Here is a 15,804-nt window from a genome sequence, read left to right on the forward strand (position 1 = left end):
AAAAAGAACCCTGGATTTTTTGCCCAATAATCAGGGAAAAACAACCTTTGGTCACTTATGTGATCTCATTATCAGATTTCTTAAGTGAGTGTAAATACTGAATGAATTAAGGCTGTGAACTGATTATTTGCAGTTAGATTTTTGCACATTTGTTTAATTTTAATGTCCTATTCAAGCCTAAATACCAAATAAGAATGGTAAGCTTTATGATTGGACTTAAAATGCATCTGAGTAGTAAGTTTACGCTACTGTACTGGTTTTCAGATCTTAAAGACTTTTTGTCACTCATCTAAGACTTTTAATGAATAGAGAAAAGTCAGCATTAAATCCATGATTCACACAAATGACATCACACTGCAATGACATTTGGATGTGGAGTTAATTCATGGGAACCCACCCAAGTAAAGATGTCAGGATAGCGTTGTTAATATATAATATAGTAGTATTGCAAACCTCTTCTGTTCAGAGATGACTCCTTTACTCTGCTTTCTCACTAATTAAGACTTTTTACTGAGTCTTCTCTGTGCAGAAATGCAAACATTGTTGGGCTTAGAAAAGGCCCCCTCCCCTTATATAAATATACATTTGTAGGTATAAGTAGACTGCTGACACTTGATCTGAGAAAATGTCCCATCAAGTGCTTGTTTTGGTGTCTGGTCTTTTGCACGCCAGAGTTTTGCATGGATCTAAAATCTACTCAAGTTCTATGGCGGATAATGTGGGAAATTTCCCAGCATTCAGTATAACTGATGAAGTCCCTTAGACGAGTGATAGTACTGTATGACAAAGTGTGGGCTGCACCATTATGTGTGGGTGTGGGTGTGAATCTCCTTTCGGCCTTTTTAACCACTTGCTATCACAACACTACAGATCCGATCTAACCCAAACGTCGCTCCTAATTACAGGCCGACCTAGGTCTTTAAAGAAAACTGTTGATTTTACTCTGACACAATGTACTTTCTTCATCACAGCGTTTACATGAGATGAAACATCCATAAACATACTCCCTCATCTATCCCAGTGTGGGTTTAGCCTAGGACGCTATTTTGCCAAGCCTCAACCCTTATCACATAATTTTGACAAAAACAAATCCATGGAGACAATCATCACACACCCCTTCTTATAACACTGGTTAAATTTCCTCTGTCAGCTGTTTGATGTGGAGACTATGATGGCAACAACCTTTAGATTAACACACTTACAATCAGTGGATGGGGCCGTGACCACATGTTTCCTGTTAAATACTCAAGATGAGGACATGAGATCTTTCTACTTGGAGATGATATACAACGCCAGTATACAGCTGAGGAAATTGGGATGGAAGCAGCAGATGACGTGGTGTGACCTCAAACTGAGTGAGGAAGGAGTGAGATGAACAGGGCAGTGGTAAGCCAGTGGTTACATTTCTGTGCCATTACCATTTTTAGCACCTAAAAACAAAAGGATTCACCGTTTTTCAAGCAACATTCTACATCATAATGAGAAATGTAATGTAGAAGTAGGGAAGACAACAAAATCTGGACTCCAAATTCGAGAATACAATGCAGCTATAGGACGCAGAGTGACAGTGGAGACTCGGTTCAGCTAGTTAGCAGTCAAGGAGATGACAGGCAGGTATTGATGGCGGTATTAGTATAAAGGTTGAAGCCTTGGAACCGTATGTGTTTGAGCAGAGTGTACAGATGAAATGGTGAGAGAACTCGACAGACTAAAGGATGAAAGGCTTGTTGCACTAGTCGCTTTTTTGGTAGAGATTAATTCCCACTGGCACGACTATCAGTGGGTAGTCAAATCAAGTTGATGGAAGAATTTTAAATAAAAAGTCAACTCAGAATTTAATCATAAAATAAATCTTCTGCACCACTGAAAATTACATAATGATTATAAATATTTCTATGCAAGTTGTTTAAGGTGGATTTTTACTTTAAGGTTGTGAGTTTAAAGATTGCCAGAGAGCCATTGTTGGATTCTTGAACAAATTTTTAACCCTACTCAGCATCATAAATACTGTTACCCTATGCTTGGATCATATTATTATAAGTTGCTTTGATAACAGTGTCTAATAAATGAATAAATATTTATGTTTTATGTGTTTTGGCCTGTAAGAGGCCGAAACACAGGTGTGAGAGATGGACAAAGAAAAGTGAAAACACTTAAGCTGATTAAATCCTGAGACTGAAGCAGCACGCAACCTTTTTCATAACATTGACCACATTTCCTCCATCAGCTTTTTGATGTCGAGATCATGATGCAAACGCAGACGCAATCAGTGGAAAGGGGCCTTGACAACATGTTTCCGCCTAAATGCCACTAAATGCACGTGGCCATGCATGTTTTTGTTTTTGTTTTTTGTTTTTTGGGGGGGGGGGGATGAATATACACTCCCAAACAAGGGATCCAAGGTATGATTGTATCGTGACAAACTATAGGAATGATCCACCAAAGATCAAAAACAGTAATGAAAGATGGAAATAAATATATAAATAAACATATAATAATGTTTAAATAAATAAAAAAAATAAATAAATAACCTTAAAATGGAATAAAATGGAATAATATATATTCCGTGTTATTCTTACTGAAATGGTCCAGTACATAACTGGCAAACGGAGTGTTGACTGGAGTGCTGACTTCAAAAGTCAGGAAGGAAGGAAGGAAGGAAGGAGAAAACAACAATTCATGAAATGGAAAAGTACATTAGCCAGTGTTGATTTTTCAGCACGTAGTCTGTCTAATTTAGGGGGTTTGGAGTGCAGGGTATAACTTCCAGAAAAAGGACCTGTGGTAAAATATAAAGACAGAGAGAAGCTGCGTTTTCCAGGCTGCTGTGTCTATTTATGGCTGGGGGCAGGCACATGGTGTGGATGATTTAGTGGGCTGCTCAAGGATTTCCAGTTAAAGGAAAAGTAAAGTAGAGGAGGAATAACTGACAGGAGATTAAAATGGCTATAGTTTGGGTGAACAACCATGAATCTTTCATGATATATGCAGAGAAAATACATTTAGGTGGCAAATGTACTTAATTCGATAAAGACGGAGAAAGAGACACGTAGTATATATTTCCACTCATACAGGACATTAAAAAACACAAACGCATGGCTTAAGTGAGAGCAGTAGCTTGTTTCATAAATACATCTACACAGATGATACTATTCCTGTACACTATCTCCAGTGTTATTTATAGCCTGCAGCATGATCTGAGATGAACAAAAAAATACATCAAAACGTGTCACGCACAGATCTGGCTACATTATATGGCCACAAATGTTTGCGGATAAACCGAGGTGTGGGTCTTCCCCAAACTGTTGCCACAAAGTTGGAAGCACACAATTGTATAGGATGACTTTGTATGCTGTAGCATTAAGATTTCCCTTCACTGCAATTAAGAGACCCAAACATGTTCCAGCATGACAATGCCCCTGTGCACAAAGCAAGCTCCATGAAGACATGGTTTGTCAAGAAAAGTGGAGTGGAAGAACCGACTGGAAACCGAGTGGCCTGCACAGAGCCCTGACTTAAATCCCAGTGAACACCTTTGATGAAAGCTGACTGCACTTCAGGCCTCCTCACCTGACATCAGTGCCTGTCCTAACTAATGCTCTTGTGGCTAAATGGGCAAATCTTCCAGCCACACTCCAAAATCTAGTGGAAAGCCTTCCAAGAAGAATGGGGGTTAATATACCAGTAAAAAATGGGACTAAACCTGGAATGAGATGTCCAAAAAGCATATATGGGTGTGATGGTCACGTGTCCACATGCGTTTGGCCATATAATGTATACTGGGATGACTGGATCACTGATCCGTATTAAGGCTTTTGAAACTGGAAGAGGCTTGACATTTTTGTTTCTCTAAAACGGTTCATAGGGGAATCTGCATTTTAGAGTGGATTTAGACAATGTTATGAAAATCATTCCAGCAAGAATCATGTATTTTTTTAATAACTGTAGTTTTTTTAGTGGGAAAATGGGATATTATAAGGTTTAAGCTTTAAAGTGCTTTATTCATACAATAAGCCCAGTTAGAGAATATATACCAAATTAACCATCAACCCCAGCATTGCCATCCCAACTCTGACCTCAAATCCCATCTCTTAGAGTTCTATTACTTCTATCCAAGTTCTTGCACATGTTGATTTGAATAACTGTTCCACTATTGCAAGTATTTTGACAAAATTCCTTGAGTATTGTAAATTATATAGACTTATAAATACTTCTATATATACTATAGACTATATATACTTCATACTATACTATGAAGTCAATAATGTGTCCATTTACATTGCACTAAGGAATACAACAGGTATTCTGCAAGAATAACTTAGTCCTCTGCATAGGTGTCCATCCACACCAGTTTTTCTATCCCATGTCTAAAAACATTGACATGCCCATAATCCAGTGACTGTATTAGATTATTAGGAATGTAAATGGATGTAGGACATAAATATAAATATGAAGTAGCATATTGCCCATACTGCAGTAGTTGTGCCCTAGGGGTATAAATAAAACAACTGAATAAAAAAGGGGAATGCAAATGAAGAAGATGAAACTGGGCAATTAACTTACTTGTACAAGCGTTCATTGTGCTGCTCTGCTTTTGGATATCCCAGCATCCCACACACCACTCTACTGCTGCTCAGATCCCAGCCAAGGTTGCAAACGTGTCTCCATCTCCCAGCATGCTTCACTTCAAGCACCCCTTCCGTTACCATTGCAGCGCCCCGAGTGGCAGGCAAAACTGGGCGGAGTCGAACCACTTCCAAACTCACTCTTCCTACACTCTGCAGAAAGAGGAATGCAGATTGGTTTTTCATTTCATCCTGATGTTGTGTTCTCAAAACAATAGTGCAACTTTCATCTTCAGTGTACCGTAGAATATATGGACCAATGAGAAAGCAAGTACAATAAATGTTTGGGTTCAATGGAATTCTAGTCGCACTGAAAAATGTCAGTGCTCCTAGCAAAATAATTGTTGGTGCATGCCAAGACATGACAGATGATGAAGGTAGATTGTCTGGTAAACAGTAATTAAAAGCAATTGAAGGTTTTCTTAGGGTAAACCTAGAGCCACTAGACTGTAGTAAGACATAAATATGATACAAAAACAAACTAAACTAGTCAAATGTTAAGGGAATAAAATTTATTGGTATTTTGTTGGCAGTGTTACAATATTTGGGCTATGATGGCTCAAAAGTGGTGTTTGGGGGTGTTATGATAGTTTCATTGCTTTGTAATCTAGTGTGCCTGGAGGATGTGGGTTATACCAATGACAATGATAATAAAATCAGGGAAACTGTTGAATTACCGATCAGTGAATGAACTACCAAACAAATTAAAATACTGTCATGTTACATTACCACACTAGAATTTACTGTTCAGATAGGATCAATACCGTTCAATACAATGTTCATCATACCTGTTCCATAGTGTTTGTGAAATAAGTGTTCATTCTGTTGTCATGCTCTACATTGGGGTCTGACTGTTCAGACCTGGGCAGCGGACCTGACTGTAGAGCTCCAGATCTCTCGGGGCCGGAGGACTGGGCCAAAGGTCTGGGTTGACTGTCCTGATTGCGTCTGTATGATGCCCCACTGCGTAGATAATTGGGCAGTTCGTGCCCTTGTGGCACCGAGTTTTCTTGCCTGTGTGAGGCTGCATTATCATAGCTGTTCCTGCGTAATTGGATCTGATGGCCGTGTGGTGAGGAGGAGGCTGGAGAGCTCCGGGCAGAGTTTCTGTTCAAGGCAATCTCATGGCCTCGCCTGTTGGATGCGCTCTCTCGTGAGCGAGGTACAGCGGTAGCAGGCTGTGCAGATTCACTATAGCGGGGTACATGGCCCTGGCGTGGGCCCTGTTGGGTACACACAACCCCCAGGTCCTCGGCGTGGGTGCAATCATTTACACCCCAGCCGTTAGAGCGACAGTCAGAGAGAGAAGTCTCTGTGCCTCTACACACCACATTATCCAACCAAATTGGACCTTGAATGTGAAGAAAGACACAAGAAAGGCAAGTTAAACTCATAATCCTTTTATGAAAGCAAAGGAAAAACACTTATAAGCTTAGCTGGAATTAATGAGTAAAAGTGCCAATGCAACCTGATAAAGAGGAAAACATATGCACACAAACACACACATACAGTCAGGTCCATAACTATTTGGACAGTGGCACAATTTTCTTAATTCTGTCTCTGTGCACCACTACAATGGATTTGAAATAAAGCAATTAAGATGTGACTGAAAAGTAGAATTTCAGCTTTAATTTGAGGGGTTTAACAAAATACTGCACTAACTGTTTAGGAATTACAGCCTTTATTTTTTTTACGGAGTCCCTTACAAGCTCAAAAGTAATTTGAAAATTGAATGATAAGCAGATTCATGGCCAGGTATGGCCTGTTTCCTTGTTATTTCATGACAAATTAAAGAGATAAAAGGTCTGGAGTTGATTCCAGGTGTTGAATTTACATTTGGTAGCTGTTCATGGGAACTCGCAATATGTTGCCCAAAGAGGTGTCGATGCAATTGAAAAAGGCAATCAATAGGCAGAAAAAGACAAAACAGACCTATCAGAGGGATAGCAGATACTTTAAGAGTGGCTAAATCCACAATTTGGTACATTCTTAAAAATAAGGAATGCAATGGTGAGCTCAGACCATGGAAGGCGACTAAAGTGGATGATTGTAGAATTCTTTACTTGGTGAAGAAAAACCCATTCACGACATCTAGCCAAATCAAGAACACTCTCAAGGAGGTAGACATATCATTGTCAAAGTCTACAATCAAGAGATGCCTTTATGAATGTAAATACAGACGGTTTACCTCAAGATGCATACCACTGGTAAGACTCAAGAACAGAAAGTCCAGATAAGACTTTGCTAGAGAACATCTTAATACAGCCCGCCCAGTTCTGGAATAAGATTCTTTGGACTCATGAAAGTAATATTAACTTGTACCACAATGATGGGAGGAGAAGAGTATGGAGAAAGAATGGAAGGGCTCATGATTCAAAGCATACCACACTACCTGTCAAACATGGTGGAGGAAGTGTTATGGCATGGGCATGTACAGCTGCCAATGGAACTGGGTCACTGGTGTTTATTGATGATGAGACTGCTGATAGAAGCAGCAGGATGAATTCCGAAGTGTAAGTATATGCTTTCTGCTCAGAGTCAGTCAAATGCTGCAAAACTGATAGGATGGCACTTCAAAGTACAGATGTATAATGACCCAAAACATACCATGAAAGCAAATGGAATTTTCTTAAATGTCACCTGACCTCAATGCAATTGAGCATGCTTTTCACAAAACTGAAGGCAGAAACACCCACAAACAAGCAGCAACTGAAGGTGGCTGGAGTAAAGGCCTGGCAAAGCATCTCAAGGAAGGAAACTCAATTTTTGGTGATGTCTATGGGTTCCAGACATCAGACAGTCATTAACTGCAAAGGATTTGTATCCATGCATTAAAAAATCTTATATTTATGATTGTTATTTTGTCCAATTGCTTTTGAGCCTGTGAAAGTGGGGGGACTATGTAAAAAAAGGTTGCAGTTCCTAAATAGTTAATGTAATATATTTGCTAAACCCCTTGAAATAAACCTGAAAGTCTACACTTTAATCACATCTAGATTGCTCCATTTCAAATCCATTGCAGTGGGGCACAGAGGCAAAATCACTAAAATTGTGTCGCTGTCCAAATACTTATGGACACGACTGTGCACAGGCAAGATACTGAAAACTGCAAGGAAAGAAGAGGGCTTGACTTACAGGGAAACCTGTAGTTGAAGAAATTAAGTTTCTCTGGAGCAATAAAGGGTGAAGCATGGAGCGCAATTGTTAAAAATATATTTCAGTTTCTCATTTCAGTTTATTAAATAATAATAAAAAATGGCATTGAATAAACCTCCAAGCTATCTCTCCCAAGTCTCTCTGCTGTTGTATTTCTCTGTTGTCTCTTACATGCCAATTACACCATTTTGGTTCCCACAAGCTCGCAGACGTCTTGTACTGTGTGCATTTTTAGCATATAATCTGTACAAACTGTTCTATGACAAAATTTCAAACCTCAAGCAAGTTTTGTTTTTGCTAAAATGTCAATTAGCTTGCCCTGGTATGGAATCAACTCTGTTATCTGATGCTGAATGACCCTGTAGAACCCAGGCCCTAAAGGAAGGCCCTGAATAATTCAGGCGGCCCAGAACTGGAAAGGGGTCATTGAACATGTGTCATAATGCAGAAACTGTTGGTGGCAAAATCAACGCTGTATTTTACTCTAAAACTTGAGCAGCACTGAAGAGGAACAGCTGTGGGGCTGTCTGTTTTGACTGGGATGCTTTATATTGTTTGCTATTGCTTGATGTTTATGTTAAGCTTTGTTGGATGGCACAAGGCCCTACACTGTAAGCCAGTCCCTCGAAGGAATTTGACACTATATATCATAGAATTTTTTTTTAGTTCTGCTTTTGCCTTTTCATGTAATAGATTTTATTTATAAGAAAATCATTTTGAAAATCTAAGGTTAGTAAAGGTTATTTCGAACTATAGTCATATTCAGGGCTGTGATGTAAAGCCTAACAACAGTAACAGCAGTAACAGTGAGACAGCTACTCATGTACTCAATCTAAGAGTTATTGCGGTGTGTTTGTGTTGTGGTGCGTTTGTCCATCCATTTTCTATACCGCTTATCCTACTGGGTCATGGGGAACCTGGAGCCTATCGCAGGGAGCCTGGGGCACAAGGCGGGGTAGACCCTGGACCGGCTGTGAATCCATTGCAGGGCACAATCACATACATTCATTCACTACGGACACTTTGGACATGCTAATCAGTCTACCATGCATGTCTTTGGACTGGGGGAGGAAACCGGAGTACCCGGAGGAAACCCCTGCAGCACGAGAAGAACCTGCAAACTCTGCATACACAGATCCACATTGGGAATCAAACCCCCAACCCTGGAGGTGTGAGGAGAACATGCAAACGTGACTCAAATCAAGTTACGCTGAAACAATGGCCAATTTCGCTATTAGCAGCCCAAGTTTCAGTAGTACTAGCTGTGGAGCAATTTAATTAATAAAAACAGCGGGTTTGTAGAGGGGGAGGGGGGGGGGGAGTGTTCCTCTTGTGGATGCCCTGAGACACACACGTCTTACCTCGACCCTGTCCGAATCTGGCACTGTGTGCCCACGTTAGACCTTGTCCGTAACCGAGTTCTCGGCAGACCACATTAGCCAGGTTGATATCCACCTCGTCGTCACACACCGAGCCCCACACTCCATTATGAAACACCTCGACTCGGCCCTCATGTGCTCCTGAACCGCCCTCCAGACGCACCTTGAACCCGGGTGGCACTCCGTGCGCGAGCGGCAGGAGAATACACAGTGTGAGGGCTAAGGTCAGCATCGTCTCCATCTGAAATCCAGAAGGCGTGAATGAAGGTTAATGACATTTCAGAATGACAACCAAAAATTGTTCACGCACTTTAATCAGCCGAGTCAGTGTTTCCTCGCCAACTGGTTTCCAGCTGCAATTATTGAAGGAGGAAATCTAGTCTAGCCACAGGGGCTAACAGGAAGTTTCAGATTCAATCTGGAAGTACACAAACTTCTGCTTTCTTTACACCTCTCTCTCTCTCTCTCTCTCTCTCTCTCTCTCTCTCTCTCTCTCTCTCTCTCTCTCTCTCTCTCACACACACACACACACACACACTGTGCACTGCATAGTGTTCATGGAATTATCCAGTTAGCCAATCATGTGCCAATGCAAAAATAAATCAGATACAGGTAAAGGGCTTCAAACATGAGAATGGGGAAAAACTTTGACTATAAAACAAATTTTTTTTAATGAGCAACAGTTCTGCAGGTGGAAACACCTTGTTGATGAGAGAGGTCAGAGTAGACCTCTTGTCTGACATGAGTAGAACCCAGTGGGTTCTTCTGCTGTTGTAGACCATCTGATGCATGGTTTGTTTGAGATGCTTTTCTGATCACTATTCTGTATAGCATAGTTACTTGAGTAACTGTGGCCTTCCTGTCAGCTCGAACCAGTCTGACCATTCTGTCCTCTATCATCAAATAAAAAAGGTGTTTCTGCCTCAGGACTGCCACCCACTGGATGCAAACACTAGAGACTGTTTTGTGTGAAAAGCCCACAAGATCAGCAGTTTCTAAATCACATATCTGGCATATATAGATTTCACTCTTTTAGGTAAACCGTTCAGTTTGGGGTTTAGGGTTGGGCTCATGTTTAATGTTAGGTTAGTTTTTTTGGTTTGAGTTAGAGATTAGGGTTAGTAAAAGTTTATGGTTAGGGTTTCTATTTAGATGTGTTATCTCATATTGTTGCAGCTGCACAATGAATTTTAGTAATTTTTTGAAACCGTCCAATGCGACTATCTTCTATTTATCTGCAACTACACGTCATGACCTATGCAGGTAAAGATGAAGAACTGTGGTAGAGGAGCTAGAATTTCTTTTACACATGGAGTTCAATGCTCTGTGGATGTTGTGATGCCAGTCCAGATCTACTGCACACTCCCACAAAACCATAAAACACTCACAGTGCATTTTCCAGTGACTGACTTATAATTAGCAATCCAAATATTTCTCTACTCTTCCAGAAAACTCCCAAGGGTGAGAATCAGACTGCAGCATTGGAGCAGTGGCAAAACAACCATGAAATCAAACAGAGAGCAGGAGAGAGAGAGAAAGAGAAAGAGAGAGAAGGGAGAGGGAGAAAAAGAAAAACAGTACTATAAGTAGAACCCCCGTCACCACAAACTGACTAGCTAATACCACAGCTATTGTTATTATTATACCACTATTTGAGACCATGTGAGATACAGCATGATATTTAATGTTGCAGATATTAAGACTCTGTCTGGTGTGTAACAGGTTGATGCATCTTAAAACCAGTGGCACATTTGGTTTGAATCAACACAGCATGCCAAGTGCCAACTCACTGAAAGCTATGAAATGGCAAAAACAGTGGGTGACAAGTGCATGGGGTTGAAAAAAAAAACAGGATGAGAGAAATAATAGAACAAACAGGGTGAGAGAAATAACACAAAAGAATATAAAATGAAGATGAGAGAGAGAGTAAGGAGAGAGAAAAGAGAGATGAGTTCTACTCACCTGTTAGAAGAGGCTCCTGTGATGAAGCACCAGAGCTTTTTCACAGCGATTCTGACTGAGAAGAACAGAGGGTGCGTGAGGGTTTCGGGATCTGGTTTTCTCTCCCTCTGGCTTTCTCGTTCCCTCCCTCTCTACTTCTTCCCTGTTCCTGTTCCCTCCTTCCCTTTCCATCTATTTCTCCACCCCAGGTCTGTTTTTCAATTTCTTTTACTTGGTCTTTCTATTTATTCTATACAATACACTTCCAGAAATTAATGTTAATAAATGGTGCCTTTTAGGGTACAAACACTTTTTTGGGCATGTCTCTTGTACCTTTAGTGCACCCTACTGACTTTAGAAAGTATCAAACCTTTAAAACTCATTTATGATGCATAATTGGACCTTATGAACCTTTTATACCTTTCAGGGTGTGATTACAGGGTGCATGTTTTTTTTCTTTCTTCAAAAACATGAATGTAGAAAAGACTATTCAGAAAAATCACTGGCATGTCGGGTGTAAAACACTATTGCTCAGGCAGCACCTGTCAAACATTCTGCTCAATACACAGTACATCTAATAAATAATTAGTTGTTTTTATTTTTACTTTTCATAAGCGCAAGGCTGCTTTAGAATCGGCAGTATTACACATATGATTTCGGAAAGGAAAAAAAAAGCATTTCAAAAACCCACCACATCAAAATGTCAAAGAAACACAAAACACTGCTAGAGTAATAGCACAGGGAGAAGAAATGAGTTCTAAAAGTTCTAAAAACTCTGATCATTCTTGGAGAAGGAACTCCACAGTGTGGGAACTATAATGGTAAAAGACACGCCATCCATGGAAGGCTGTTATCTTGAAACCACAAGCAAAGCAGATTCAGATGACTTTAAGGCAGAGGTTCTTAAAGTGGGGTCCTGGGAGTCCCAGGGATCTGTGAAGAATAGTTAGGTGGTCTGTGATTTAAATTATTTATTCATTCATTTGCAGTGGTGGGTGTAATCCAAACCTCTGGAAATCAAAAACATGCATGCCTTCAAATAATGTCAACTGGATGTTCTGTTTTTGGAACATTCAGGAATAAACAGAGCAATGGATCTAATAATAAGACAAACATATACTAATAATGTGTCCTTTATTTTTTCCATAACCATTCACTCTATTGTCAGGAGATCGCAAGTTCAAATCGCAAAGATGCCACAGTCATTCATGGCCTGGAGCCAAGGGAGCAAAACTGGTCATGCTCTCTGGGAGGGATGGCATGCTCTATCGCCTCTGTCAATGACTATAGCATCTGTAAGACCATATATGCAAAAGATATCTCTTTCCTCCGAATGTGTTATTCTGCCCTGCGGTTCAGCAAGAGCAACAGTTTGAAATCATGGTTGACATGGTTGACTTCATGTGTCTCAGAGAAAGCATGTGTTATGCTTCATCCTCCCAGTTCGGTATCTGTTGTATGATAGGGGAGAGCTGGCTGGTGGTGGGAATTGGCAGGACACCAAATATGGGAGATAAAAGAAGAAAAAAGAGACCCTGATTATGTAAAGTAGACACTGGGGTATATAGATAGAGGAGCTCATCCAGATATTTAGGGGCAAGAAGTGCAAAGGAATTTGTATTGAACCTGATGGAAGGAAGGCACTCAGTGAAGTTTATAAATGAAAAATAATAAATAATGGCATCATCCTTCCAAAAGGGAATCTATGTCGAGCCCTCGTCAACTGCGGAAACCTCTGTTGTAGTGTTTTACAATAAATTTAAAGGGTTCCCCTAAGGGGACAAGCCAAAAAAGTTTAGGGTTATTGACTTTTTTTTTCCAAGAGTGTGGTCTTTAAAGGAGCAGTTTGTCATTTTTAGAGTACTCTGTTGCCGGTGAAGTAAATAACAAATTGCAATGGAAACACTGACAAGCCTCCACTTTCCCCCAGCCAACCCCACCCACTTAGTGAAAACTTTGTATGCCGTATGGGTTTGCATACCTTGTAATGAAAAGGGGCGGAGTCAATCAGCCTTATTCCCAATTTCTAGGTTGGAAATATAAACAGAAGCCTTAAACTGAGAAACTAATGATATTCATCGCATGGCAATATTGTGAATCACAATGCTTTTAATGTTTCTTTAAAAGTATATCATTATAACAAGTCTAGAAACACTTAAAAAAATAAAATAAAATTACAAACTGTACCTTTAAGGTAAAACTGTGTACCTTAAATGATTATGAAAGATACAACACCTTGTCTAGGTCCTCTAAGTTAGAAAAGACATCCTCTTGAAGGTAGCACTGCAGTGACAAACATTTGGTACATATAAATGTACAGGTTTGCACCTGTGTGTAAGAACTCTACCCACTGCATGTAAATTGTGGTGAATTTAACAGTCTTTTTTTTTTTTTTTTTTTTTTTAAACATTAACACATTTATTCCTATCAAATCTAAGCAAAGAGATGGTGATGGTAATGGAGATGACTGAATGCTGATGTACTGTAGAAGTTTTTCATTAATTGAGAAAAAAAAAACAAGCGCAAAATAGTTGTAGGAATCAGTTCAGAATATAGAGAAGAGGACATGACAGTCAGATGAGAATTTCCTCATGCTGGCAAATATAGACCATGATATGCCAAGATTCTTGGCTGTTTTTCGTGAAATGTTCAGACACCCAGCTTAAGTGTACAGTCAAGTGAGTCATGTCCCAAGCTAAGTGTTTTCTTTTCTGAGCTCCATCTTCACACCTCTGTAATTTCTTATCATAGTGTATTCTAGTGTCATGTTCTATATCAGTGCCATCTCTAAGACCTAAAATGACCCTTGAAACACCCCAGTGATCCCCTGACCAACACCACATGACTGTAGATTTGGAGCATGTGAAAGCAAGTTTGAGTGTTTGTGCATCTGTCTAAAAAAGCTGTCTCTTTATTCCTCGCTTCTTCTTTCTGTCTTTTTCTGTAATTACACAGTAGTGGTGCTGGCTCGAACCCGCACCCACAATTAGTGGTGTCATGAAATAAGTGCTTGATGTGATCTTCAACAATAACAAGCTGCCTGTTTCAGTTTGTGCTGAGAACAGTACCTCTGCCCCTCAGCACCCTCTCAGCACCCTCGCTGCTTACAGTCTTTCCTTCTTTTTTAACCATTTCATAACTGCATAAATGTGTTTTATAGTCTCTTACTCCAGACCAGGATTTACGAGTGTGTGTTTTTAGGAACAGTTGAGGCACATCACCAAAAGTTTAGTTGTATCATTTGTGACTAATCCGGACTACTGACATTACTCAGTAATGAATGACATGACATCACCTCAGTAACTACATTTAAATAGGCCTTTGATTTATGTCAATATTCCATGTAAGATTTAAAGGGAGTTTAATTGGGGGGGATGGTATTAATCCTCTAAACTCAACAGTACTAAAACGGCATGCAAGCTAAAGTACTAACGTGAATGCTGTTAGCTTTAAAAAGTATTTTAAGTTTTCCATGTAAGTGATTTATTAAAAGCGATGCTCAAATTTCCAAATCTTCTTAACGCAAAAGGACAAGGAAGAAAAGTGTTGCTGCTGAGTGTGTTGTTTTTGTCTCCCTCTTGTGGTTCATTGAGGTAACTATCAGTCTGCGTCTATTATCTTGCTATTATCTGCATCTATTATCACTTGGCTGATATTTTAACCCACATTCGATGGCTACGTTCCTAGCTAAACAAACACAAACTAAGCCTAAACAGTATGAAATGACTTATTGTGAGATCGTCTGTAGCTGAGCTAGCTAACAGAGTTAAATTAAGTATTTACATGTTTCCCCCCAACCCTGTCCAGGGTGTACCCCGCCTTGTGCCTGATGCTCCCTGGGATAGGCTCCAGGTTTTCCCGTGACCCTGAAGTGAAGGATAAGCGGTATAAAAGATGGATGGATGGATGTTTCCCCCCAAAACGATCAGATAGACGCAAAGCAATAAAAGATTTAGCTTATTTATATTGGTAGATAAGTAGCACACTTGGACATGCACCTGATATTCATTGTTTATTTAATAAACCAGTTTCTAGCAGTCCGGTCCAGTTAATAAAATTGGTGTATCAATTACCCTGCCTGAAATGTCATGATCAGCAATAAATGTAGAGCCAACCATCAAAAAGTGACCTTGAGACTTGAAGAGGTGTTGGGAAAAGGAAAAAAAACCTGACTCTGAAGTGGAACTATATATCTATTTTATTATTTTATATATTTTAAAGGATACAGAAGCCAGATTTGCTTTACTTGCAGTAATGTATTAGATTAAAAAAAGTCTAGATGAAAGTTGAGCAAGTTTTGATATGAGAAAGGTAGCAAAGGCACAGCCAGTAGTATCACCCCTTCACAGTGTCTCCTGTCTATTCTCCCATTTCCTCCAACTGATCAAAATGCTGGTCGGTTGACTGTCTACTCTAAATTGTCACTCGTCCTGAATGAGTGTGTGAATGTGTGCAATAATGGTGCCCTGTGATGGACTGATCACTCATCCAGAATGCATCCCTACTTTTTTTTTTCCACTGACCATTTTTCTCAAAGATGGAAATCACATGATCATTTGGAAAAGCTTGATATGAAATTGGTCTGCACTACTTTGAGCTCCACCGCTATGTCACGGCTCAACTCACACAATAATGGTAATCCAACTTAGCATAAGTACTTGACACAGCACAGCTTGCTTGGCAGTGGAAATACAGACAAAACC

General features: G+C 39.9%; 1 protein-coding gene across 2 annotated transcripts in view; it reads right to left on the reverse strand.

Annotated features, from left to right (window-relative positions):
* The window catches only part of LOC108259380 (lysyl oxidase homolog 4), a 36,712-nt gene extending 25,443 nt beyond the window's left edge, over positions 1 to 11,269 (reverse strand). For both annotated transcript variants that reach the window (XM_053676538.1, XM_017458832.3), the window contains exons 1-4: positions 11,123 to 11,269; positions 9,143 to 9,401; positions 5,414 to 5,976; positions 4,564 to 4,778 (exon numbers count right to left, since the gene is read on the reverse strand). In XM_053676538.1, the coding sequence (XP_053532513.1) occupies positions 4,564 to 4,778; positions 5,414 to 5,976; positions 9,143 to 9,401 (1,037 nt within the window). In that variant the 5' untranslated portion in view covers positions 11,123 to 11,269. The remainder of the gene's footprint in view (positions 1 to 4,563; positions 4,779 to 5,413; positions 5,977 to 9,142; positions 9,402 to 11,122) is intronic.
* Between the last annotated feature and the right edge of the window lie 4,535 nt (positions 11,270 to 15,804).

This window comes from Ictalurus punctatus, chromosome 27 (assembly GCF_001660625.3).
Source record: "Ictalurus punctatus breed USDA103 chromosome 27, Coco_2.0, whole genome shotgun sequence".
Classification (NCBI taxonomy): Eukaryota; Metazoa; Chordata; class Actinopteri; order Siluriformes; family Ictaluridae; genus Ictalurus; species Ictalurus punctatus.